The sequence below is a fragment of the Maylandia zebra genome, linkage group LG18 (assembly GCF_041146795.1).
Source record: "Maylandia zebra isolate NMK-2024a linkage group LG18, Mzebra_GT3a, whole genome shotgun sequence".
NCBI lineage: Eukaryota > Metazoa > Chordata > Actinopteri > Cichliformes > Cichlidae > Maylandia > Maylandia zebra.
Window position 1 is genome coordinate 18,191,773 of NC_135184.1, and position 27,652 is coordinate 18,219,424.

Below are 27,652 nucleotides of genomic sequence, written 5' to 3' on the forward strand. Positions count from 1 at the left end.
AACAGCGGAGGGAAGTTCATTTGGGTTGGATGCCCCCACCCGCCCCATCATCCCCCGAACCTCCCTCCTCACAAACCCCCACAATCCCTCCTCTCTCTTTCCCACTCGCCATGCATATAAAATGCATGACATGCTCTGAAGAGGAATTTTAAATCAAGTCCTAGACTTTCAAAAGAGAGTCCAGTGTGGGTGTGGATGGTGAATATGTGTGTGTGTGTGTGTGTGTGTGTGTGTGTGTGTGTGTGTGTGTGTGTGTGTGTGTGAGTGTAAAGAAGGGGAGAAAGATGGGCAGTGAGAAGAGGAGGGGGAGGATGGTGAAGCCCTTGTGCCTCTTCTGCTTTAGGGCTACAAGGTGTAAAGGAGGCTTTCCCAGAGCTGGATATCACAGGGGAGATTGGGAGATCAAAGCAGATTGTCTGGATTAAGTCTGGTCCAGCTTTACCCTTCATTTGGAAGTCCATCAGATCCACACATGATACCTTTGCCTCATTTAGAGGCAACCATTAAAACTTCCTGCTGAAATCAAGCCACTTCCTCAAAAGAGGTAAAAAAAAAAAAATAAAATAAATATATAAAAATAGACAGTGTGGAAATCATTAATCTGTTATTGGAATGTAAATATTGAATGAGGCAGAGGAGGTCCTGTTCATACCAGGATGGGATCAACTGTGGAAATACGGCGTGAAGCCTCGTGCTGCCAGAGATTTGTACTACAGTGTCACCTTGTGGCTGCAGCACATATGTTCAACTAGCTTCCAACACAGGCAACGGTGGGTTTGTGACATGTGTGTCTGCAGACAGTTTCTTCATCTACAAGAAAAATGGCAGCTGATTTTACCAAGTGGGTCACATATACAGGGAGGACCACCACCTGCTGGGGTGTTAAAATTGTGTTTTAAAACGAGTCATCCTTTTCTGGCCACACTCTGGCACATATGGCTGCCTATCCCTGCTCTAAAATATCCTCAGTGCTGGAACCTCAACAGCTTCCAGCACTGGGGAAGTTCAGCTGTTTGTGGTCAGTGAAACATTTGCTGAAGAAGAGGAAAAATAATCTGAGACAGGAATCTAAATCTCATTTAAGGAGGAAACAAAACACTGATATTATTAACTACTTATTTCTTTAAAGTGTACAAGTAAGTAAACGCTACACACAGTAGAGTACCTCAATGCATTTATTCATGTAGATGTGATCAAAAAGCCCTGCTGAAGTTCAAACCGAGCATCAGAATGAGGAAGAAAGATGATTTCAGCGACTTTGAGCTTGGCATCTTTGTTGGGAGCCAGTTGGGCTGCTTTCAGAAACTGCTGATCTTCTAGGATTTTCCCCAACACAATCATCTTTAGGTTTCACGGAGAATGCAGTCATAATATCAGTATTGACCAAAGTCTCACAGGAATGTTTTTCAGCACTGTGTCGAATCTGTGCCATATAAAGGCAAAAAAGGGGGTCCAAGCAATCCAAGGTGGCCGGCGAGTGCATCGTCCTCATGTGTAGCACACCAACTTTGAATGCTGCACTTCAGGGTTTAGGTTCACTGGAGGGGTGTGGGTGTTAAAATTGGGACACTATTGCAACAGTGTTTTTGAGAGCTAACATCGGTCTATTGTGAAATGTGTGAGAGGTCAGGTGATCATGTGTTTGCATAGTGCCAAAGGCCTGTGTCCAAATCGGAGCGCACACATTTTCTCAGGGGCAAGTTTTACTGCTAATCTAAATATATTTAAATACACACATAATTAAAATCTTTTTTTTTTTTTTTAAATCAGAATGCAAGGACTCAAACTATTTAATGAAAAGCATTTTTACACCATTTTATTACTTTTGTCCAACTTATTTTTCACACTGAACTGTATTTCTTCAGTTCCTGTAATTACATTCAAAGCCTACTAAATACATTTTTTAAAATCCGGTTTTATTGGTGCATTTTTAACATTTTACCATTTTTTGGTGCTGAAAGTTTGTATTTATTTACTTACCGCTGTCTCATTTTGATGTTAGCATTTTTAAGCTTACATTTTTTGCATTATTAAATTTTCTAGAGGAAGCACTAGAAATGTGCGCATGAAAAATGCTATAAAAATACAGCTGAGTTGAGCTTCAATATCGACCGCTCCAGGATCAATACGTCTTGTGAGAGTTCACGTCGTGGAGCATCTAGCCTAGTAAGTTTGATCTTACTTTTTACCCCTAACATGCATGAAAACCCCCACCCCCCTCAAAAAAAAGAAAAACATGGCTTACAGTACATTCAGTGTCTCTTTATTTTTCTGCAGCCAGAAAAATAGAAAAAGTAAAAGAAAACAAAAGAAAAAAAACAAACAACATTCATACTGCTGAAGTGTAGTTTCTCATGCTTGCACATTTACAGTACATGTTGATCCGTTACAAAGTTTCTCTGACCTACACATATTGCCACAATGTATTTACAAAAATAACATGAAACCTGCAGTCTCTCTTCAAACACGTCAGTGTTCATAAAAATAAAGCTTTCTGTGACACATTTCCCCAAAACGATCCTATTTACACTCGAAGATGGAGATGAGTCCTGTCGAGCTACAGCTGAGATAACCAGACTGATTTGAAGATTCAAAACTACTGAAAATAAATGGGAAGGAGGGGAGAAAAAGGGCCTTTTCAAATATTTAAAAAAGGCTTTTTCCCGAACCAGGTGTTACCATTATAAAAACCCATACTTAACTCTTATTGATCACTCGTGACTTAAAGCACTCCTGGCTGACAGAAGCGTGCATCCTCCCTCTGAGCACTGCGTAACAGCGCCAGCATGATTTAGGATTTTCTTTCAAGAATAAGATTTAACAGAACTTCTTGACGCTTCTGGCACAGTTTTAAATTTATGCCGCCCCCAAACCAACCAAGTTAATGCACACCTTTGAAGAAGCAGGTACAATTTGCACTCTGCTTCGATATTACACATTCATACTCATCATTGCACCCATTTTACAACATACATTTCTGTGGAGAGAAGAAAATAAAGGCACAAATAAATATTGGGCATTGAGTAGGTCTGTATTGGCACTGGCAATCAATGGCGTCAAGTGGCCACATTGCAGGTGACGTGTGGTTTTGCTACCAGTTAACGCTCGCCTTCCTACATGACTTAAACTTGTGATGACAGCAGCATGATTGTAACTACACAACCCGAAACGCTGAATCCCAAACCCACCAGAACCCGTGTTGACGTTTCCAAACTTTCCCCAGAAAGAGACCGTAATGGAGTTTATCTGTGTTAACAAGAATCAGCCACAACATAAGAACCACCGTCCCAATACTGTTGGCAGGTCTCCGTCACACCACCAAACCTGCTGTAGTGTATTGAGAATGGAGACAGGACCCTTGGGTGTCCTGTTCTATCTGGTATCATACAATGAGGGCAAACCCCTGGTGGATCAGGTCATACCTGTGCTCCCCAGGGATGACTGATTAGATTGGGATCTGGGAAGTTTGGAAGCAGTTTACTGAAGTGTTCCTGAGAATTTTTGCCTTGGGTGTCAGAGATGGGCTGGTTCAGGTGGTTGGTGGATGGCTATAGCCCCTTTCCACTAATCTGAGGCATCTGTACACAACTCATGAGCATCTTTGGCACTTTTTTCCCCCCCGAGTTTTCTGCAATAACATGCAGAAAACTCAGATTTTTAAAAACGTTCAAACACTTTTTCTATGACCTATTCTCGTTTCTTCTAATTTAGAGTCTAATCAGTCTTGTTTTAGCAGAATCATCAAGCAAGGAATGTTATGTACCTCATAAATGTCAGAACCCAAAACACAATTAGAACACACTGGACTCAATATTTACTCCGCCCATCAGTGGTTCTAATGTTGCAGCTGATCAGTGTCTACACCCTTAACATATGCATATCTGATCAGTGTTAAAAAACAAAACAAAACAAACAAAGAAGAAATTCAGGAGAGAAAGAAAAGAAAATCCAATCTTCAGTGCAGAAGTCCACTTCACTCAGCAGTCTAGCTCTTTGGGTTCCAAGCCTTTATTAGTGCATTGGTTTCAGGGGTATCTGGGACCTTCAGCCTGGCTCCACTCAGCCTTACACTCCCTACCTTAATGTTTCAATTTAATTACTCCCACCACATCTCCACTTAAGCTGATACATCCACATCTTATTCAGTCGCGTTCTCCTCCTTACAGGTATCTGGGGAGCAGAAGAAAGAAGGGGGAGAAAGGGGGGGGGGGGGGGGGGGGGGGGGGAGCACAAGTTATGAATTAACAGGGAAAGTAAATATAAATATTGCAGTAGAGACAGGAGCAGAGTTTAAACTTTAATTTGATCCTTATATTCTTTTTGATTTTTGGAATTAGGCTCGACACCAATGACTGGAATTTTAACAACCATTTCTGTGTAACTGCAGTTACACACCAAGGTCAATAAAAGCAGGTGTGTGAGCACAAGTCTGCCTGCTGTTACAACATCCCGCCAACTGAACTTCCTGTTTTATCAAAACAACATTTTTTTAATTCTCCTTAAAACTCTCCACAACTGCCCCGTTAGACTTTGTTTAGACTCAGGAAGAACCCGAAACGGCTTGAGAGACGTCAATAAGAGCTGGGTTAAAAAACAGAATTCATGAGGTGACAAAGGCCTGTGTGCTGCGTTTTCTTTCAAGTACTTTGCACCATCTCTTATCTGATGGGGTTATAATCTGAACAAACCACACACAAAAAATTAAATAATAACTGTGCAAGCATGTTAGTTTCTTTCAAGCACATCAATACTAAATGTAGAGCTTGCTGCAGGCCAAACAAGCCAAACATCAGCAAAGCAGAGCATACATAGTTCATTAAAGTGTCTGGAGGGAGCAAACATTTGGACCGCAGTGGAAAGCCCTTTGCAAAACTGAAGTACCGCACGTGTACAATGAATTCCAGTGCGATACTAACGTGGACTCATCCTTGTTAACAGAGGTTCCCTTTATCCTACTTACACATTATTCCTTGTTTCTAAACAAAAGCCACTGTATACTGAAAACCACCAAACTCTCATTTACTTTTAATTTTACTCAAGAACCGGCTGCAAGTTTTTTCATCTATGCATTCTGTCCAAACACAAAAATCCACACAACACTGCTGCACAATGCTGCAGCCAGCAGGACAAACAGGACACCGGACAAATGGCCACCATGCCTCTTCATAGCCAGCTACAGGTGATAGTCAGCTGCAAGCCAAACAGGCATGTTTCCTACCTCTGGCAGGGTTAGAGGGCAGGTGGGGAGAGAGAGCTCAAGGTCCAGGGCAGAGGGGGAGTTGACGCTAGCAATGCTGAGCATCTATACCTGCAGGACTGAGCACCAGCGCCTGAAGGATGTCTGACAGGGAAACGATGCCCTCGATACTGGAGCGCTCATCCACCACCACCAACCGATGCACCTGGAGCAATAACGCACAGTTACAGGTGAGCTGGAAATCAGCAGTGGGGCTACGCCTGAGGAACTGAATCCAGCGTCTCTGTGTCTTACTTCAGCTTTGACTATTCTGTCCACAATGGTCTCCATCGTTTCCATTTTATGGCACTTCATAACTCCTTCGAAGTACTGAGAGCGATGTTTCAGAGCCTGGGTCACTGAAATGTCCAGATTGTTGTACGTCTTCTCAGCAGCCAAGTTCTACACACAACAACACAATCAACAAACAACCAAACAACAGTATGCCCCAAGTATTTGATAAAGCAAAAAATGCGGTATGTTTAAACTTACAATCACATCAAACTTGGAGTAAATATCCACAACTTTGCCTGTAAGAAAAGGAACAAAAAAAAAATCTAATCAGTATAAAGTTGATTAGGTTGCGTTGATAAAAAGGTACACGATGCCAGTATTGAAGTTTGTGGTCTCACCGGAGTCATCCACCACAGGCAAAGCAGACACTCGCCGCTCCACAAAGATGTTGAGTGCTTTGATGATGGGTGTGTCTGGGTGGATGAAAGCAATGTCGTGGTATGTTCCGATGCCCAGCTCGCCAAGAGTCTGTTTCATAAAAGCTGGCTTTGGCATCTCACACATCTGAGGCACACAAACACTCGTAGTGAAGAGGCAGGAAGACGTCAAAACAATTCATCCAATTTCTTCCTTTTAAAAAGTTGACCACTAGGGGGAGCCAATTAAGTGAAAGTGAGAGAAGACTAGAGAAAGCACCTTGAAGGTCTCCAGCCTGCATAATCTTAATCAGTTTGTGCCCTGTATTGCTCTATATGTTGTTCTGATTTTTTCATGCTTAAAACAAATTTAAAAAAAGAAAAAAAAAGGTTTGTTTCTTATTGAATCATGTATGTAGTTTAAAAGCCCATCTAAAGTTCATAATACACATTTGTACCTATATAAATTTAAAAAAATCAATAAACCACGTTGATCTTATGCATGCTAATGCAAGCTGATGGGTTGGACTCACAAAGAGCTGGAGGAACTTGAGGATCCTCTTGTGTGTGAGAATATAAAGTGCATTCCCTGTAACGGGGTCGATGACAGGCAGCCGGTGAATTTTGTTTTTGATGAGAGTGTAGACGGCGTCAAATAGGCTGCAAGCACAGCAGACGTTAGTTGCAAAAAAATAAAAAATCCTCTCACTCACAAATACGTAACGAGATATTACACATTTTATTCCTTCTGAAAACATACCTTGCATCTGGTGATATGTTCACCAGAGGTTTGAATGTTGCTTGAAGGTAAACCTCTGCAAGGCAGGAAACAAAACAATGGTGGCTTACAATCACTTCTACACAGACAATATATATGCATCCATATATTTAAAAGAAAAAACAAACAAGAATTTAATTATTTGCTCAGTGTTTTTCATACAGTCAAATGAAAAAACACCTTTCACAGGATTTTATGCAATACACCCCATAATTCACCAGCTTGTGGAACCGCCTTTAGCCTTAACAACTTGAAGTAATTATTTTCTCTATGGCTTTATCAGTCTCTCACATTGTTGGGGAGGAATTTTGGAGCACTTTCTTTTTATAACGTCGGTTTGAGTTAATTGACGTTTGTGGGTACTCGTAGCTCTTTTAACTGCCACAGCACTTCAATAAGGATGAGGGCTGGACTTTGAATCATTGCAACACCTTTATTCTTGCACTTTTTCAGACATTCTGTTGCAGATTTGCGGCTGTGTTTGGGAACACTTCCTGTTGCATGACCCAGCTTTAGCTGTTGGACCGCTGGCCTTCATGCGTGACTTCTGGCAACCCTTCCAAACAAGTAATAAGTGTTCAGTCATTTTCTAATTGTACCGTGATGAACTTTAACATGCTACTCGAGGCTCGCAGAGTTCTCAAAAACCCGAGTCTGAGTGCCTGGTTTTTGGCAGTTTCTCTGAGCACTGTGCAGTCTGACCTTGGGGACATTTTGCCAATGGGCCAATGTAGCACTGTTTTAACACACACCTGAATGCTCCAGACCAGTAAAAGCAAATCTGCTTTTACAGAGGTGATCAAAATTACTGATCATCAATTAATAAAGAGCATTTCATTATCAGCACCCAGCTGCTACTCTTAATTCCTGTGTACACAGTAAGGGTGTACTTAGTTTTTCCACATGACTGCACAGAGTCCTGTGAAAACCTTTGCATTCACATGACTGTATGTTATTCTTTCTAGTGGAAAGTTTGACATCATTTGTCTTATCCATTAAGGAATCATTTGGTCTAATGGGGTTTCATTTTTATTATCAGCGTGTCATTGGATACAAACAAGTACAAATAGTTTTGGGTCAGGTGGAATTTTCTCGTGTATCACACTGACTTTTCTTTTTTAATCCTTTCCACACTCCCAAACAGACAAACAGCATTCCTTCAGCCTCAGTCCAAGTCAGGTATTTATTCATTTTCACACTTTTCTTTTTTTTGGTAAAAATGAAAGAAACCCTTACAATATCCATGCACCACAGGAGAACAAGCACTTACCTCTCCACGTCTCGAGCTTATGTTCCTCTAGTTCATAAATTTGCACCTGAAAGAGAACCAAAAGAAAACTGTACGTCTTGGTGGAACGAGGGGTAAATCTCACACGCCTTAGCTGTGACCTGCACCTACCATCGGTGACTTATAGTATCTGTGTAGTATGATGATGAAATCTGTGATTGTCAGCATTCCTGCAATGAAAACAGGCATTAAAAAAAAAATCACATTGAAATAATGAATAACAACACAGAGCCAAGCCTGCGTGCAGCTGGGTAGAGACAGCGCTTATAAGGGCGTGGTCTAAACAGCACACCACAGCTTTATTCTCACACTGACTCTGCATTCATTATTCATCACAAGTCGTTTCAGTAAAGCACAGCAAATCCAATTCACCTCTGCTCTGCCTTTTGACACCACTGTAGTGACAGAAGTTTACAGAGATGTTTTTCTCATTTTCTTTTTCTCATCTAAATTCTTAATACAGGATTTCTTCTGCATTTTATAGCTTATTATACAACTCTATTACAAGAACTTAAACTCTTGAACTTATACTCACACGGTAAAATGTGTAAAAGTCGAATACAGACCACAATTGACTGCATCTTTGATGGGGAAGCTTTTTAAATGTCAAAAAAAAAAAAAAAAAAACCCAAATAAAAATAGCAGGTCCTTCAATAAACTGTATTTTATTTAGTGAACAATAAGAAAGGGGTATTTGTCAAGTTTCTTACCCACAAAGCTTTGCTTCTCTGTGTCCCATAGTGGAGCAGCCCGCACACCGTTGGCTACCAGGGCAAAAAAGGCTTTCTTAACCTGCCAAAGAAACGTTGAATTGATTGCAGGTGGTGACTGTTCTGTTTATTATTCTGTGAACTCTTAGGAGTTAACGCCTATCATAAACCGATACACCTTTACCGGCTATTTTATTAGTTACACCTTCATAGTACTGGGTTGGATCTGCTGGAAACATTGCCCAGTAATTTTGTCAGCTGCACATCTACGATGTAAATCTCCTGTTCCACCACATCTCAAAGGTGCTCGGCTTGACTGAAATATGGTGACTGTAGAGGCTACTTGAATGCAGTGAACGCGTTTCTTGAACAATCAAGTTCAAGATACAAGTTTTGAGATAATTTGAGTTTTGTGACATGATGCTGGAAGCAGGTAATAGAAGATGGTACACTGTGGTCATAAAGATGACCATAAAGATGGACATGGTCAGCAATAATAATCAGGTACTCTGTGTTGTTTAAGCACTCAATTGTTACTGAGGGGCTTAAAGTGTGCCAAGAAAATGTCTCCAGACCATTACACCACAGCAGCCTGAACTTCATCTTGTTTACGCCACACTTTGATACTAGAATTGTAATTTTGCAGCAGAAAATAAGGCTCATCAGACCAGACAACATTTTTCCCCATCTACTGTCCAGTTTTGGTGATCCCACACACATTTTAGCCTCTGTTCTTATCCAACAGGCACCTGGTGTGGCATTCTGCTTCAAGGTTCAACCCGTGGTGCTCAGAGATGCTTTTCTTACATTTTACGTAGCGAGTGGTTATTTTTGTTACCTTCTCTATCAGCTTAAAGCAGTCTGCCCATTTTCCTCTGACCTGACATGAATAAGCCATTTTGACCCAGAGAACTGCTTCTCATTGGATATTTTATTTTTTTCCAGACCAGTCTCTCTAAACTCTAGAGACGGTTGTGTGGGAAAATTCCAGGAGATCAGCTTCTGAAATACTCAGACCAGTTCATCTGTCACCAACCACCATGTCACCTTCAGAGTCATTAAAGTCATCCGTCTTCCCCTTTCTGATGCATAACTTCAACAGGTCACCTTGATCATGTCTATATACCTAAACGCACTGAGATGCTGGCATATGATTGAGTGATTAGATATTTGCATTAATCGTTGAACAGGTGTACCTAATGAAGTGTATAGGTTTTCTTTTAGGTCTTGTAGTGTTTTTTGTCAAAACCACAACATTTTAATATGACATGAAGAGCTATCCAAGTATTTCACAGACTAGATTAGATACATGAAAATTAATCCTGAATTGCAGTCTTATTGTCATGTTAAGTAGAACAGTACTCAAAATCTCTTGTGTAGTGTACCTCTCAATGACATTAGTTTTCCTTGGTTTTAGATAAGGATTATTAACCCATTACCTTAGTGCATTTAGTAGTTAAAGATCTACGCATCAAAGACTTTCGAGGATTAGTGTTTAACAGCTTTATGACAGTTTGATCAGCCACTTCACAGAAACTGCTGAGAGGTAAAATACTTCAGCTTAGGCTAAGTTAATGTTCAATAAACTGAGTGCCTGCTTCGGTTTTTAAACCAAACAACAACAACAACAACAACAACAAAAAGTCATAACAGCTTTGTCTGCAGTCAAAAGGACAGAGCATATTATTGTGCTTACTTGGAGTGCTGTGTCAAACACAACCAACTTGGAGCTTGTGGGGACGATGTCATAGCACTTGTGGGATTTCATAAAGCGCATGTAAATATCACTCTCGGGTTCAGCAGCTGCGAAACAAAACAAAAAATAAATAAAACCAGTGTGAAAACACTTCCAGACCAGTGTCATTCTATCAAAAAAGCAAAGCAAGCTGTGCTCGTTTAGTAAAATCTAAAAATTGGCATCATTTAAAACATAGTAAAGTGAAAGCAATCTCTCCTTTCATATCAATACAACATTCTGTCATAAAGCTGCTCACGTGCCAGTTTACATCCATCCTTTACATTAGCGCCATCTTGTGGCCACAATTGTCTCTGGAAACAGGCGCAACTCCGCTTACATCTGGTTTCACTGAAAACTGTTGCGTCTAGATTTCATAGTTATTTCGTGTCCTGTTAAAAATGGACTGAGCTTGTCAAGCTCGGAGACCAACAGCTGCTTCTAGTTGTCTGCACTTGCACATTGTGGATAAATCTCAGGCAAGCTGGCTCTGCATAGGGTGCTGTATTTTGTGTAGAAACAGAGCTAGCAACCCCAAGTAAACGGTTTCTCTGATTCATCAGCGTAATACAAGTTTTCTCTTACTAACCAACAGGGTCAACATGTGTAATCTAGAGGAGGTCAAAGTGTTATGTAAAATAGTCTTTAATAACTCATTTAGCACCTTATTAAAGAAAGTCCTGATAATGGAGACCAAACGTCAGCTCTTACAATGTCTGGTGGTGCAGATACCACCACCACCTTCAGTATAATATCAGTTGGGGGGGGGACCAAATAAAGTTTAACCAGATATTTAGCTAAGACATCACCTTCATTTTTAAAAAAAAATATATATTTAATGTACTCTGCAACAGACTGCTGACCTGTTCAGAGTGCATCCTTTATTTTGTCCTACGTCACTTGGGAGAGTCTTCAGACTCTGAACTCAATACCAGGAGGCATGTCTGTGTTTCTGAACCAGTTATTTCAAGATTTGTGGTCCTACAGTACAGCTACATTACAAACATGTGATTCTACAGACTATAAGTTACTTTGTGTTCAAATTAATCTACAGTATTTAAAATATCCATATAACACTCACGGGGAACTTTTTCTGCAGAACAATTTTTTTTAAAATTTTTAATCACAATTTGCCAGTGATATGATTTTATTTGTAATGAGGTGCTTTCATTGGGTTTTAGAGCTAACGGTTTTAAAACCTCCTCCAGCACTGTCAGCTAATAGTAAATATTTAGAAGATAACTACAGAAGTAATATTTTAATTTCCGTACAGAGGAAGGGGGAAATCTCACAGGGAGTATAAAACGAGAGCTTGGAAACAACACCACACACACTAACCATTACGGGACTGAACCACTTACAGCCACTTTAGTGCTCCATCTTAGAGATAATTACGCTTTAAACATAGAAGTACACAAACAGTGGGAAAACATGGACAGGAAAGTACTGCAGGAGATAACATCCTTGCAACATGTTGCCGTGACAGAAAATTCACAGATAGGTTCAAGTAAAAGCTCATAAGTGATTTAATGCATCGTGTAAAATCGTGGAAATTATTTCAGTTGCTTAAGGTCAATTTAAATGTCTTTATTTTATTTTAAGTTGGTTTAGGAGCTTTCATTAACATTTCGATAAATATTCGTTTTATATTTCAAGGAGATGACATAGTTAGCACACCAATTAAAACCCTCCCCTACATGCTGTGAAGAGTGTGTGTGTGTGTGTGTGTGTGTGTGTGTCTCTCCTTTGATTACCCCAATACATTGGCACCCAGCAGTCTGTATTGGTTATAATATGGTCTCTTGGGCAAATGTATGCGCATTGATTCGTCAACCCTGCCGCAACACTCAGCATTTAAAACAGTGACGACAAGGAGACGGGAGGCAAATAACGCAAACACACACACACACACACACACACGCGTTTTGAGAGCACACCGGTAGAAAGCAGTCTGTGGGGGCAATCAGCAGGGTGGTACTGACACAATTCGGATGAATAGCTGGCCCTCTGTGAACAGGTCTACACACGCGCCGCACACAGCGCACTGCGAACGGGGGGGCAGTTTTTTTTATTTTTTTTTTTATTTTTTAAACGTGGTACATTCACCTGAATCTGGCAACACGTCTTGATCATCTTCACCCTCATTATACCGAGCCAGGACTGATTGAGGTGAAGATAGCGCGCACACGCGCACAAACACACACACACGCGCACAAACACACACACACGCGCACAAACACACACACACGCGCACAAACACACACACAGGAAAAGGTGAGCACTAGATCAGCAAATATTGCAATTGGTAACTTACCATCATCGTCTAGATCAAGTTTCTCCAGCATGCCTTCGAATAAACTGTAGACCTAGGAGAGAGCAAAGGCACAAGTTCGCCGTGAAGAGCGCAGCAAGTCCCCACAGCAAGTCCCCACAGCACACACACAAAAACTTTGCTGTAAATTGTGAGAGCGCAGCAGCGACGCCGACTTTTTCCCCAGCGGCCCCAGGAGACTGTGATCGCACCGAACGCGGTGCGCAAAACAACCAAAACTACTAAACCGCAACGTGCGATCCTGTCGCTGTACCGATTACGTAAACCTACAACAGGTCCGCTAAATATACGCAGGTAACGCGATAAGAACCCTCGCGCAGAGGAGGTACAACTTTAGCGGCACAATATTAGACTTCTCACACACGCACACACCCCCTTAAAAACTCGCAGTGGAACAGTCCTGATCCATTTGCTGCAGCGGAGGAAACCAACGCTGCTCATACAGCCACTGCACAGACGCGTGAGCAGTAATCCAGCTGCAACGAATCGGCTCAATTCATTGTTAAAGCCTCAATCTGCTAAACTCACCACAATAACAGTCGCTGGCACGAAGAGTGTGGGGGGGAGTCGGCGGGGGTACAGATAGAAAGCAGGAAGCACCGTGCGCTCAGGACACACCCCTCCGTGCAGCGCAACCTGGGTGCTTCGCCATATAAGGAAATCCCTTGTGTTGCTTAGCAGCAAGAAGCTGGGGATTCCTTTGTCACATCCACAGAGATAATTTCTTCAGACATAACGAGACACATGGCTGAACTAAAGCAACTCTTTGGGGTCCTTGTAGTAGGAGCCCGAGAATATGGCATGCAGATTGTGCTGACTCCCTCTCCCTGACAGCACAGTGCAGTAGCCAGCCGAAAATATGCTGTGTCATGCTGAGATATTTGCATACTCAAAGTGCGCTTGTTGATACCCGATTTCCCCTGGCTCCTAATTTGCAAGCACATATTCACAAGAAGCCACTGCAGCACAACGGGAGAGCATCCGCATGCCTACTCGTGGATGTTCAACAGCCCCCACCCCCTTCCCCCCTGGTGTTGCCCTGCAACGGTGGCACAGCGCTTCTCTTGTCCAAAAAAAAAAAAAAAAAAAAAAAAAAGAACTACCCCTGCACTTTCATAAATCTCTGGTTGCGGCATCGCAGTAGGCACCGCTTTTGGGATAAAGGAGAACTACGGAGAAGCAGACAAGCGCGGATCTATGAATTTAATCACTTCTGGCCAAAATGTAAACTGCAACAACTTCAGTTTATTTTCCAAGTCTCCCTTAAGGTATGACAGAGGAAGTGCAGAGGAGCTGACCCGCACCGGCTCATCGCCCTCCAACCACAATCGTGTGTCCCTGGGTGTTAATACCAACCGTATACAACACTGGTGATGAAATATTGATTTACCATCGTTCCACAGAATCCACAATCACTCAAAGTAGACGGGTCTTCGGATAATTATTCATTAAAGCAGCACAGTGAGCGATGGAGTAATTCCTCTCTAGCTCAAAGAAATCTGGTATAAAATCCAGACACAGGCTGTCAGAATCCAAATAAACCTTCAGTGAAAAGTCTTGTGACAAAGACTGAACTTGTTCTCAGCTGTTTTTCCGGTTACAGTCAATTATGCAGCGGCTTAGCTGACACTGAAAGCTGTTTGAGTTATGTCAAGACAATGTTTACACCCTCTCCTCTGCAGCTAGAGCAGCTCAGAGCTTATGGTACAAACAAAGTCCTGCTGACGCAAGAGCAAGGCTTGAGGAAAAGCGAACCTGAATTAAAAGGATTTGCATCTCTGCCTTCTGTACACCACTTTGCAGATAAACTCATGACTCTGAGTAAACAAAGCACATGACTCATAGATGGGAGACATGCAAGCCACTGTTATTCAGGCACAAAGGGAAAAAAATAGTTATCAGCTTCCCATGGAGTCTTTTTTTGTTGCCAACACTGAACCGGTGCAAAAATTAGTTTACCTGCAAGGAAGGAGGATATGGCTCAGTAGCCTTGTTGTTGACCTAAACACACATATTTCATGCAGTTAATTCCTGATCCCTGAGACAGTTCAGTCAATGCCTGTGAACTTGTAGCGCTCTCTCCAAAAACTTCCACCTTGCATAGTTATAGCATCATTGATCTGTATCTGGAGTTTTGAGATGCTGTACATGAAGTCTGGCTTATGTTTTGTTTATTTTGGTGCAGGAATGTGCAGCAAACCATCTGAAAGACTCACTCTAACTTCCACTCTTTTAAGAGTTAAAGCTCACAGGCATTGGCTGAATTGCCCTGGGTCAAAGATAAATTCTTAAAATAGATTTTTTATCTTTTTTGACTCACTTGTTGTGAGGTAGAATAAGGTGGCACGGGGCTCGATGAAGGGATTGGGGGTTTAGCAGAAGGGAGGCTGAGGCGCTGTCCTGTGTCCGGAGGTGTGGAAAGGGAACGAGAGCGAGAGCTTTGCTCCGGGCGTTCAGGGCTGGGGCCGCTCTGCTGGGCCTCCTGGGTGAACACTGGTTGGCTGGATGCCTGGGTTGGGGTGTGGGGTGGTGTAGAGAGTCCAGAGGCTGAAGAGAGATACAGAGTCCAAAATAGATATCTCAGCTTATCTCTTGTTTCTCTGGATGTCAATCCATACCGCACTTTCAGCAACACCGAGACGCAGCGCTGATTGACGTCTATGATAAGCATTGCTGCTGGAGAAGGAGGTGCTACAGTGGTGGCTGCTGCAGATGCCGTCAACACAGCGTTGACGGCATCTGCATAGGCAATAAACGGAGGAGCAAAAGCGATCTGAACTAGGAGATTTCCATGAGCTGAGAAATAACACAGATACTGAGATAAAGCTTTAGTGGCCCTGTTTTTTTTACACAGGGATACACAGCACTAGAAAATCAACATTTCAAAGACAGCTGTAAAATCGACTTCAGTCATGAAATTAGCAACATATTCAAGCTTTAATAGACAAGTGGGAGCATGTTGAAGATTAAAGAAAAATATGACACTGATTCAACTGCAAATCTTCAAGTTTATGCCTGAAAAGCAGCAATGACATCAAATAAAGAGTAACTGAACTAGAAAAGCTTAAAAGAGTTTCTGCACCCGCTGGGTGGCATGGTGGAGCAGTAGTCTCCATGTTCTCCCTGTGCATACACGTCCTCCAAATAATCAAGCTTCTTCCCACAGGCCAAAGACTCTATATAGGCCATGGATGCGAGGAAGCTGAAGCGCTGAAAGTATGAATATATGGTTTAATATGACTGGTAGCCTAAAGCACTTTGAGTGGTCACTAAGACTAGAAAAGCACAATTTAAATACCAGTTGATCTAATGTGGGTCACAGTGGGGGAAAAAAAGAAAACACTATTCATCATTGTAAATATTATAACCATAAAACATTTAAATTGTATGGTTAGCACTGTTGCCTCATAATAGGAAGGTCCTGGGTTCAAATCCATCATCTGTGTGGAGTTTGTACATTCTTTGTCTTCACCCACAGTCCAAAGATATGCACTTAGTGGGGTTTGTCCGTGTGTGTACAACCTGTCCAGGGTGTACCCCACCTCTGATTGCTGAGATAGGCTGCAGATCCCATCCCAAGTCCCTGAATTAGAAGAAAATGGATGGTACTAAGATAGAAATGCCTGAATTATCCATTTACAAACAAACAAAAGACCACGGTGGTGTTTGTGGGTTTCACTTCTTCCGTCGTGTTAGACGTCCTCTCGGGACTGTGTGGGATGTAATTACAGTCTAGCTGAAGTCTAATTAGCAAGAAGTGGAAACACCTGTGCGGGTGCATAAAGTCTTTTGTTTTTGTTAGTCCATCTGAAACTCAGCCTGGTTAGTGTCTTGGTATTTGGTGTTAACATTTCCCCGTCCTCACTTTAAGTCAGACACACTCCAGGTCTGCTGTGCTGAGAGGGAATCAGGCTTGAATCCTGAGTCCAAAAGCTGAGCTCCTGTTACTCATCTTTGGATTGGAAACTCATTAACGCTGAATTTGATGCATGTCGTTATAATTAAATGTGAATGTCTGAAACTAATCAGATTAAAACACAAGCAGAAGTAGAATAAAAATGGATTTGAAAGCTATTTAATGCTATTTTAATACGATTTTTGTTCACGTACACTGAAAATGTAATTTTCTTTACTCCTATGTTTACGCCACACTTTAAATATAAATGATACTGACTCATAAGTCATAGACTTTCATGAGGTATATTCAAGTTCATTAATTAAGTGGCTGTGTCTCTATAACCACCGAATCTAAACTGTAATTAAACCTGTGACATGTTCTTCAACATGACTGCAGAGACCTGACAGCTGCTGACTGCTGAAAACAGCAGGTCTATGGTCATCCCTTTACAGCTATAGTGTACCCATCTTCTGAAGACTGCTTCTATCAGGATAACGCACCATGTCACGAAGCTCAGATCATCTTAAACTGTTTTCTTGAACATGACAATGAGTTCACTGTACTCAAACGGCCTCCACAGTCACTAGATCTCAATCTGATGAAGCACCTTCGGGATGCGGTGGAATGACAGGACCAACTCGGTGGCGCTATCATGTTAATATGAACCAAAATATTTTCTTGGATTAGTTTTGAAGACAAAAAAAAAAAAAAAGAGGGCCAGCTTAGTATTTGCGTGATGTACCTAATAAAGTGTCAGGAGTGTAACTGGAGAAAAGAAGGTCTTTCTTTTGTTCTTTGTGTCCCTCGAGCATAACCACGCCGATTACAACATAAGCAGCCACATTAAACATAACTCCACTGTGAGAGTCAGCTGTCCGTGACGCAGCTCCTCCCGGTGAAGTGTCAGATTGTAGGTGTGTGTCACATGACAGCCACCACACACGCTTTTCACATCAGGCGCCCACGATCTTACGCAGGGTGACATGCGACACTCACGCTGCACTGGCCTCATCCCAGTGACATATTTCTGAGGCCAGACAATGAGTGACATGCATGATGTGGAGCAAACGGTTCAGATTACAAGGCCTACAGCACGGGACATCCAGAACGGTTATTACTGACAGTCGGTCTCAAGCAAGCATCAGCATTAGTCAGTATTTATATTTAAATATTCCTAGGAAATAAAGCATGACCACTGTAAACTTAGTAAGCTGTATTTCCAAATAAGTCAGCTTTAAAGTCTGTGTATTGGCGTCGGTGTGGATTTGTTACTTTACCTGTTAAAAAAACAAAACAAAAAAAACAGTAATTACATGCCTCATAATCAAAAACTAATACTGGTAATGATTAACTCAAGTTATAAGATATCTTTTCTTAAAGGAGGCTCAGTGTTTCAAGCAAACATTTTTGCTCGGCCTGTCCAAGCGCACTCCACACTATCTCTTGACATTTAGTTGGCGTGGCCTCTCTGGTGTGCCCTGCTTCCGCTGTGTAGCCTTCTTATTTTAGCCACGCTGTTGTGGCACATTCCACAGGAGCAGATAACAGCGGGGTTGGGAGCCTTCTCTTTAGCCCAGTTAATAAGGGGCAGCTAGCCCAAACCCAGGAAACAGGAAATGGATGCCTTGCTGCAAGCAGTCCATCTAACAGGTTTTTCTTTTTATTATTACATCTAAAAGTGAAAATCTATGTGTGCAGGGAGATAAAAGCAGCAGTAATTTATCATCTCTCTTTAACCTGATAATGAAAGTGCCAATTCCTTATCACAGTAACACCCTAATTTGTTGATTAGTGTATTTTCAAGCACAAATACCAAACAGGATTTCGTTCCAGCATCTGAATTATGCGAATATGCTCTTTGTTTGTTTTATATCATAATAAATTTAACAGTTTTGGGTTTGCAAGTCAGACGAAAAAGAGAAATGCAAAGCCATATTCTTGTGATTTATAAAATCCCGATGACATTTTTCACTATTTTCTGATTTTTAACCTCTTGTCAGCCTGTCAACTCAGTTATCAGACTAACTGATAGAGAGTTCAGTTCTTGAAGAACAGTTTTATTCCAAAAAACAACATGGCTCTGCAGCCTTTAGACAAGTAAAAGTATAAGGTGTAGCTTGTAGAGATGGTAGGGATTTGCAGTCATGACACCAATCACCCATGAGGGTTTAAATAATTTTCTAGGAACAAGAAGAATTTGACAATTGGGGTCTTCGATAGGTTAGCAAAATCTCAAGTGTACTACTGACAGTAGAAACTCATGTACACAGCATTACCGAGTAGCAAACTGGTATCTAATTGGCTCTGACAAGAATTTTTACACGCAGGTGTCTACCTCCTTAAGGGTGCGGTGACTAATATAAGCGACATGGTTTACGTAGTGTAGATGCTCGGCGTCAAAGGACCTATGGGTCAGGCTGAGGCCCACAGTGCCCACAGTGAACTTCATACAGCCACATATGGACATGAGTCATTACGACAGAGGACTCTGCTCCTCTCGTCTACTCAGCCGAGGTCAGACTGGCTCTAAATCAGGAGCTGTGAAGTTTGCGATAAAGCGCCACTTGAACACCACAAAAATGACCCTCAGTGCTTTACTAACACGAACTAAACACATCACAAAAACTGCATTACATCTCCAATGGTGATCTGGTATTTTCGTTTGGCATCTCTATTACTTCTCGTTTTCCACGGCTTGCGTTCAATCGTGAAAACCTGAATGATGTACATAAATGTAAATGATTCACCCACATGTAAGGAGATGTGTTAAACGATTCAGCTCGGTGTGTTCTGATTATCTCTGCTTAAGCTTTAAGCTGAAATACTTCCTGACTATTTTAATGAAACACTCCAAATGGAGCAGCTACTCTGAACTCCCTTTGGAAATGGGACAGAAATAAGGACAATGAAGCGATGCTACATCAGGCTGAGTGCCTATAAATTGCTTCGTTATGACATAATGACAGGATCACAATAAAATAAATACATATAACTTTTGCATTTTCATCTTAAAGCAGACTTCCTTATTATTTAAAGTTTTTTCTCCTCTTTAATCTGTACACAGATTTTGGCAGTGAGCACAAAAGACCCACCGACCTGCTGATGTAATCTTCTGTTTTGCAGTGTAGCCAATGAGAACCAAGCTGGTTTAAAGGGAAGATGAACATAGGTAGTGAATGAAACCGAGAGACTTCACATTGCTAGCTAAAGGGAAATAAGACACGTTTTAAACACTACGTTTTGCAGACATACTTTAGTAGAGTTCATGGAACTGGACATGAGTATAATGGGTCTCCTTTAAGACATGAAACAACTAAAACACACACCTTAATCGCTAAATTAGCAAAGACAGACAGTGTGAATCAAGTACAATGCAGTACGTGCATGTATATGAATTTAGCCAAGCGATCACTAAGTGCTGACTCCACGTCAGACCCTCCTGCATAACTTTAGCACCACTGACCTGTGTCCAGTTATTTAGCACGAATGCATGGTATGCTTTTGTGAAACCAGAGATCAGCCATGAAACCAGCCACTAAAAGAAGCTCTAATGGCCACATGAAATTACACTTAATAACCACACATACATATATAGACTAAGAAAAAAAGAAAGCTGCTCTTATTTAATATAATTTGCTATGACGAGAATAACCTGAACGGTCAATGTTAAGTATATTTATTGAGACATTTATTCATGCATTTAAAGTTGTAAGTTGATAGCATGGACAAAATCCATGAAAAAGGAATTTATACAACATTTTAGGGCAAAGCTACCCAGGAGCCAATATTCTGAGGTAATGAGCACAGCTCTGTTTGTCCAGCACTGATTTACCATTTTAGCCTGACAATGAGGTTAAACTACTACTTTCATATCACATCACCCTGCTGATAGCCATATTTATACACAGGAGCGCTCTTTACTGCAGTATCTCATTTATGAGGTTATGGGTTTGGGTTTTGGGCTGTTGGCCAGCAAAAATCCTAATGGTTCTTTTTCACTATTTTCTGACTTTAAATTACTAAATAATAAGCAAATTAAATGTTAGAGGAAATTGTTTTGAATGTCTTTCTACACATTACCAGACAGGTAGGACGCCTCGGACTGATGCCTCCCGCCTAGCCCATCTTGCTCCTTCCGTTTCTTGCTTCTCCTCAAGCTGCCAAACCTCTTCATGGAACACAGTGGGTGGTGGGCTCTAAGCTAAATTTGACCATGACCATCCGCATCACAAAAAGAGCCCCATAAACTGCCCCAGGTAAGAGTCACTCCATTTGCTAGATAAACAAAATCGTAAAGGTTAAAAAAAAAAAAAAAAAAAAAATCCAGCCGCCTGTGTTTGAAGGTGTCTTTTAGGGAGGAGTTGGTCCTCTGGAAGCTGGATGCCTTCAGTGAGAGGGTAAAAAATATAACTATGCGAGAAAAACAAACCTCAGCTGTTCTGTCAAGTTCCACATTGCATTTGTTTTTTTGGAGGTACCTCTCTAGTTCTGAACAGAAACAGACAATCACAGCGGGTGCTGAGTACAAGCTACTCTACAAACCACAGAGCCAGCAGCAAGCAGGTCTAACACTCGATAGAAGAGAGTAGAAAAGCTGTGAATTCCACCGAGCCTCAGCAAAGAAATGTTCCCATTTGCGAGTGATGCAAATTGCAAGTGTGGCCAGACTTCAGCGCATTTCCCCCTGCTCTCAGGAGTGTCAGTGCTGTGACTTGTCAGGTGCAGCTGTGGGTGATGTTACTTTAATATAGCACTGGTGTCAGCAGCCTGTAAAAGGAGGCCAGTCTGGAAAGGAAACCCCACCGATTGGCTCAAGCTGCACATCTCCCCGCCTCCTGTCTGCCACTGCCCTCCCTCTGCTCGCAGAGTAAATTCAGCACAGGAACATCTGTTTCACTCCGTCTTAACACAATGTAACAGAGAGTGGGGATAACGCAACCTCAAGGTTCCCTTGCATAAACGTCTCCTTCATTTAAAATTCTTCTAAATCTACAGTTCGACATCACCAAAGAGCTGGAGGATACGCACCACTGGCATTTGTGGAGGCAGTTGTAATTTTCGGGTGCCTGACATTTAAGATTGCTGAGGCCTGCCCCCATCAGATGACAGCAGGGGGACATCCCATGTTCTGTCAGCTGATCAGAAAGCTTCCATTCAATACCCTCTCCTACCCTTAACAGATGGCCGCCTCTTTGCTGCCCACATTAGCTGAAGCATGCCCAGCACAGATCTCAATTAACATGTTATGCAAGTGTTCCAATCTGCTCAGTGGGTCAATGGCTGATATGAATTTCAGATATCAGTGATTATCACCTAACAGTCACTGAATAAAGCCACTAAAGCTGTCATTCCACTGAGAAACCGAGAGAAAATCACTCATTTCAAGCCAGTTTGAAGCTAGTTAAGTGTGAAAGCCATAAAGCACTTAAAGTCCTTTGATCTCATCTGTGACTTTATAAAGTCATTGTGCCCTTGTAAGGCCTGCATTTTATGAATTTAGAAACTCCCTACTTCCTTTATTTACCGACAACAAGCAGCCCACAGTAGCAACAGAGAGAGTGAGAGGGGTGGAAAAAAAAAACCTCTGCATGGCTGTGTGAGGAGCTCCTGAGAGTCTGGTCACTTCCAGATAAGGCTATGAAAGCGCTACACTTGCCTTGAGCAGCGAGAGACTGACAATGTCCAGGCGACGTGAAAACACATATTTAGACCAGCGGGGAAAGAGGAAGCATTCTAGTCATATTTGCAGCAAGTGCACCTAAACATGAAAACCTGCATCCTGATGAATGATATATGTAAATGATCGAGACCACACAAACGTCTGCAAAAATACTCGTTTCCTTGCAAATATGTTAATAAAAGAGGTGACTACAAAGGTTCATTAGAACTAGTTTGAAAGTCAAATCAAGACAAACTAGGCCTTCAGTGCACCCTTGTGGCAAAACTGGGGTTACTACAAAAACATCTGACTCCAAAAAAAAAGTGAACAGATCAAGTGCTCACTCAGTGACTTTATATTTAGTTATAAATACTCTGTCACTATTAGTCACCAATAATCTAAAGCCACATCATTAGTGAGCAGGAAGCGTGTTTTGCCTCAGACCACATCTTACACTACTAATCACCAGCAACTGGGATGGGAGGGATGGAGCAGTTGGGGTGTGTTTTGGTCCCCGTTACTATCCATAACAATCTCCAGAGGAAACTGAGCACACTGGCTTTTACAGTCTGGGCTCTAACAGAGCTATTCCAGCAGCTCTGCCAAACTGACCCTTTGCGAGGAAACAGAGAAGAATGGGTACTTGCACAAGCCAAAAAATCAATGACTCATCCTTTTAGCTGTTTGATGCTTGCTTCCAACAGGGCTGTTTCCATGTAGGCAGGGTGGGTTTTTTTGTTTTTTTTTAAATTTATGTAATGACCAACTACCAAAAAAAATGGAGACACAAGAGCTAAAGACGTGCCAGTTAAATCTGGTCTTCATAAAATGAGACCTTGTTCTGCCCAGTCTCATTTCTACTAATTTGTGCATACCAGTATTACCATTATGCAGCTCGTGAGTTTTTTAATGCGCGTACTGTGGCTGGACTCCAAACTCCAAGGATGCCGAGCTTGAAACCTAATAACAAACTGCCTGCACGGCTTAATGCTGGTGGGGGGGGGCGAGAGATGATAACTTAATTCTGATAATAAACAAAGCCAACCATTTCCTTTTCCTAGAGAAAGTTGTTAACATCTGAGAGGAGATTATGAAGAATGTCTGTCTGCACTCAAGCGATGGCCATCTGTCTGACAAGACTCGTGACCTTGTTGGCTGCAGAGCGGCACAAAACAAAGAAGTTACTTTTTCTCTTTCTACTCAGAGAAAACCAAAAACTCCACTTCCTTATTGCTACAAAATATGGAAGCTGATAAAAGGAGATACAGGGAGGGGTAGTGGGAGTGGTTCGGTGAATGAGTGTCTAATTTATACAGGTGTTTTTCTTTTTAAATTTCTTGTTATTTTGGTTTATTTCTTATTTATCTATAGGAGAGAGACTAGATCTGCAATTGTGAGAATTAAAGGTTCTCTGAAACCAGTCGGGTATCAAAAGGAGCGCACCGTTTTGTGTGCCGTTCTCTGGTGTGACAAAATAAATATTGTTCTCTGCACCTCACCTGATTGAACTTTGTCCTGAGGTGAACCGACATTGTCAGATATCTGATATCTGAACTGATGAACTGAAAATGCAGACGCCTTGGTTCCTGTGTGGGGGTTTTTACCTCATGTACGTACAGCAGGAAAACCAAATAATCTTTGAAATGACAGTTTCATCTATTGTGTCTTACTTCCTTTACAAGCGTCTTCCTCTTAGAACTCTGCTTTAAAAGAGGACTTCAAATATTTGCACAAGTTTCTTCCATGCATTCTTAAAACTATTAAAACAAAGATTCCAACAATGGATTCATGAACACTGCAGTGCAACAAGCAGGTTGCAGGCAGTGCAGTGTTTGCATTTCTACTTACCTCTCCTGGTTCTGGAAAAGAGTTTGATGCTCGAAGAGGGAGAACCGGACGACCGGAAGATACCGCTGAAGCTCAGTCGACGAGGGGACTTAGGGGAGTTCTGATGGGAGGGATAAGGGAAGATACTTTTGGGAGAACTTGAATTTGGCTTTGATTGAACTGGAGCAGACTGGGGACACGGAGGCAGTGTGGTGACGTCCGGGCTCTTGGCAGAACCTCCTTTGATGGGGCTGGCTGAACGAATGAGTCGCTCTCCCTGAGAGATAATAAGAAAGCAGATTTATTTATTTATGCACATTTGCAATTGCATGGTTTACGTTTAAGCGTGTAGCCACTGTTATGAGAGACAGCAAGTGCAGTGCAAAGCAAGGGGCTGTACTGAAAAAAGCAAAAGTAGTGAAGAGATTTATTGTGAAATGACAGCTGCTGATTGCACTTCTTTGGTCACTTCTCCTTTTTAAAAAACAAAACAAGTTTTGTATAGTTGGTCGCTTTGTGACAGTTAATGGTGTCTCCTAAAGAGCAGTATGAGAAGTTTCATATGCAAGCTGCAATAAGGCACATGTGCAATCACACTACAGTTGTGGTAAAAGACACTATAAAGACTAAAAATACTGATCAGTACACATTCTAACAACCAGGGAAAAAAAACAAGTGATGCATGAGCGCATAGATATTTGTTTTTCTACAAAGAACTGTGCCTTATCGTGCAAAACCTGTCTTTCTGTTATGTTGCCATGGTATGCAGTTCGGAGGAGCGCCACGTGATATGACAAATCAGTAAGGACACCATAACATCCACTATCAGACGATCAGCACTCCTCTTACTTAAAACTGCAGTAACAATATTTTTCAGTTGGGCCTTCTGTGCTTATGAGTGTGCCTTTGCAAGGTCAATATCGTGTAAACAGATGGAGAAATCCTTCTCTCTTTGCTGTGCCCATACCAAAACAAAACACGAGAGATGGCAGCCAATCTAGCTGGAGACAGAGAGGGCCTCCTCCCACCGCTGACGGCTGCCTGCTCTGGATGTGCCAACAACAAATCTTTTAACCGTTTGTGGGCTCGCCATACAGTGAAGCTTTTGATTATGCAGGGATCTCCGGCTCAGGGGCTGTTATTACTGAAAACAGTTAAATGCAACAGGGGTGTTGCAGTAACAGTCTGTGGAGAATAATTACTCCCACCGAAACAGATAAACTGCATGTTGTGGAGAGAAAAAGAAAATAAACACTGGGGTCTAATGGGACATAAAAAAGATGTCTGATATTAATACTAGAACTCAAAAAGAAGAAGAAATCAAGAAGAAGCTCCGTTTTGCCGTACGCTAAGGGCTGGTCCTGCTCCACAAACACATTTTTATTCAAACCAATCCCCTAACTATCTGAGAGCACACACCCATCTTTGTTGTTTGCCAACAAATCTCACCCTTTCATTGTGCAAGAGCCTGTTAAGGCAAGTGAACCAGCTATCAGGGTTTAGCGTGGATACAGATCTGCTCCTACAAAACACAAGGCGATGCAGGTTTTTACCTGCACCACGCAAATATTACTGAGATAATATGCATCTTGGCTGATATGCGGTAACAGTGGATGGTTAGTTGGTTCCTATTCAAATCAACTGGAGGAGACAGTAGGAAGAGACTGCTTTCTTTTAGAAAAATCAATTTCCTGTATGTGCTGGTGCTATGCCTGGACACTGTGGGAGTAATGTTACTGTAAGCCAGTGCGGGTTGGCAGAATTGGAGAGGATGACCTTGTCTAATATTTTGCTCTTGCAAATTCACATTTAATGAGCAGATAGATGCGTGGCAAGAAAAGCAAGCTCAGGAAAACAAAAGGAACAGTTGGCAGGTGAATGAATCATTTCACAAAAATCTTTCAAAATGTACCGTGTGGGCTCCGCTTTTGGTTGAGCCACTCGTCTCCACTTGAGGGGCATTAAACGCCCCGAAATCCTGCACATGAAGAGAGATCTGAGCATCAGGGATAAAGCAAACTTCACCCGGAAACACAACAGAAACATAAAACTGACACTTTATGTCCTTTTGTCCGCTTTTACGTGAAAATAGGTTAACCCCACCTGCTTTTGACTCTTAGCCTGACATTCAAAAAGAAGGTAAACATGTGTTGCCACTGCGGAAACTTCTGCAGGACAATGAAAGGCAAAACTCTTCTTCCCCATACTGTGGGCTGGTTTTGACATTACACTTCAGGCCGATGATGCCATGCATGTTGCTGCAGAAAGGCAGTTTTAACTGCACAGACGTAACTAGGCGAGTTTGCAGAGCTGTACTGTTATTTTATTTTTTATGCAGCTGTAATAGACTTTCCACCATGATTTTTTTTAGAATGGGGAAGTTCACATAGCGATGGAAAGCTCCAACATCTAACACTTGAGCATTAACCACAGAAACAGAGCTGCATTCATAAGGTTTACGCCACACTGGGAAGGTTTTTCCAGCCTATAAAGCTGAAATTTTGCACTTGTCCATTTGTTATTCTCGAGCAAATTATGCAGCACACTGGATCTGATAGTGGATCCATGCAAAAACAAATGCTACCAGGAGAGAAGCAGTTGTCAGGACAGAGTGACCAAATTGTTTTTGAAACATGAGGTACAATAAAGCTATAAAGCCTCCCGCAATAACAACTAGGCTTTGTGGAGCTTGTGCAGAAAATGATTACACAATTGCAAATAGTTATTACCCAGTTTAATAAACAGAGAAAACTGTAAATCAGGGCCGTATTAGATCAGCAGTGTCATCGCCTGTTTTTGTGCCAGAGTAGACCGAATAATGTTGGGTTTGCATTAGAAAAACAGGATCTCACCAGGGACTCTGTGTTGGGATTTTTCTTTCCCCACAATTATTATTGGCATAATAACAAATTTTTGTAAACATGATATGTAAACAATAGTTGCAGCCCTAACATGGGAGGTGGCTACAATCACAATAAAGGTAGAACTGCTGCACATGCTCAATGCAAAGAGGCAAAACACGTTTTTGAGTGTTTATAGGGAGCGTTTACATGCCATTAGGACAGATTAACCAAGTCCTGACTCAGAGACAACTGTCAGTCACGCACGCTCTTATGCGTCGCGTGCGCTCGCAGACTGCGATGCACCGAAATCGGCTAAAGCCCACTCAAAGTTACAGCCTTTTACCCCACCCACCCCACCATAGAGTCTCAGTAAGAAGCCAAATTATTTGATACTTCACCGACTTACTGGCATGTTAATCCGCAGACTTCTCCTCTTCTTTGGTATTTTCTTTGAGCTCCCCTTGCTGGACTCCATCACCGTGCTTCCCATGTTTTGTTTTGGGGGTTTTTTTTCCTGCAAACGCGCAACACCTTAAAAAATAAAAATACAAAATACCACTAATAAAGTGTACTGGGATAAAAAACTGCTGTATCGCTTCTGCACACCGTCTACAGCCGCCTCCACCTTCCCTTTAGCCTCGACAACACTGAGGAGCTGCCTCATCCACCAGGAAGTAGGTTTGGCCGTAAAAAAAA

General features: G+C 41.8%; 1 protein-coding gene across 6 annotated transcripts; it reads right to left on the bottom strand.

Annotated features, from left to right (window-relative positions):
* Nucleotides 1-2,241: 2,241 nt before the first annotated feature.
* On the bottom strand, nucleotides 2,242-27,652 carry LOC101467149 (5'-AMP-activated protein kinase subunit gamma-2). 6 transcript variants are annotated; one of them, XR_013094170.1, is made up of 16 exons: nucleotides 27,363-27,652; nucleotides 26,026-26,091; nucleotides 24,135-24,390; nucleotides 15,050-15,276; nucleotides 12,712-12,763; nucleotides 10,359-10,465; nucleotides 8,663-8,744; nucleotides 8,064-8,122; nucleotides 7,935-7,980; nucleotides 6,647-6,701; nucleotides 6,420-6,546; nucleotides 5,869-6,034; nucleotides 5,729-5,766; nucleotides 5,492-5,638; nucleotides 5,219-5,402; nucleotides 2,242-4,170 (listed from the first exon to the last, which is right to left on the bottom strand). XR_013094170.1 is itself a non-coding variant. In XM_076876797.1 (16 exons), exons 1-16 carry the CDS (start codon nucleotides 27,444-27,446, stop codon nucleotides 4,139-4,141), a joined length of 1,638 nt encoding a protein of 545 aa, XP_076732912.1. In that variant the 5' UTR covers nucleotides 27,447-27,651; the 3' UTR covers nucleotides 2,242-4,138. The 6 variants fall into 6 exon arrangements, 5 of the variants coding, with proteins under 5 accessions (XP_076732912.1, XP_012772188.1, XP_076732913.1 ...); XM_076876797.1 differs by having other exon boundaries at nucleotides 5,309-5,402; nucleotides 27,363-27,651; XM_012916734.5 differs by lacking the exons at nucleotides 24,135-24,390; nucleotides 26,026-26,091; nucleotides 27,363-27,652 and adding an exon at nucleotides 20,708-21,358 and having other exon boundaries at nucleotides 5,309-5,402.

Excerpts from the sequence above, each read along its gene's own strand:
- LOC101467149 (XM_076876797.1), bottom strand. The coding sequence starts at position 27,446 with ATGGGAAGCACGGTGATGGAGTCCAGCAAGGGGAGCTCAAAGAAAATA. Across the intron at positions 6,702-7,934 it reads TAAGCTCGAGACGTGGAGAG|AGGTTTACCTTCAAGCAACA; the intron begins GTAAGTGCTTGT and ends CCTGCCTTGCAG. Across the intron at positions 5,767-5,868 it reads GCCTGTGGTGGATGACTCCG|GCAAAGTTGTGGATATTTAC; the intron begins GTGAGACCACAA and ends CTTTTCTTACAG.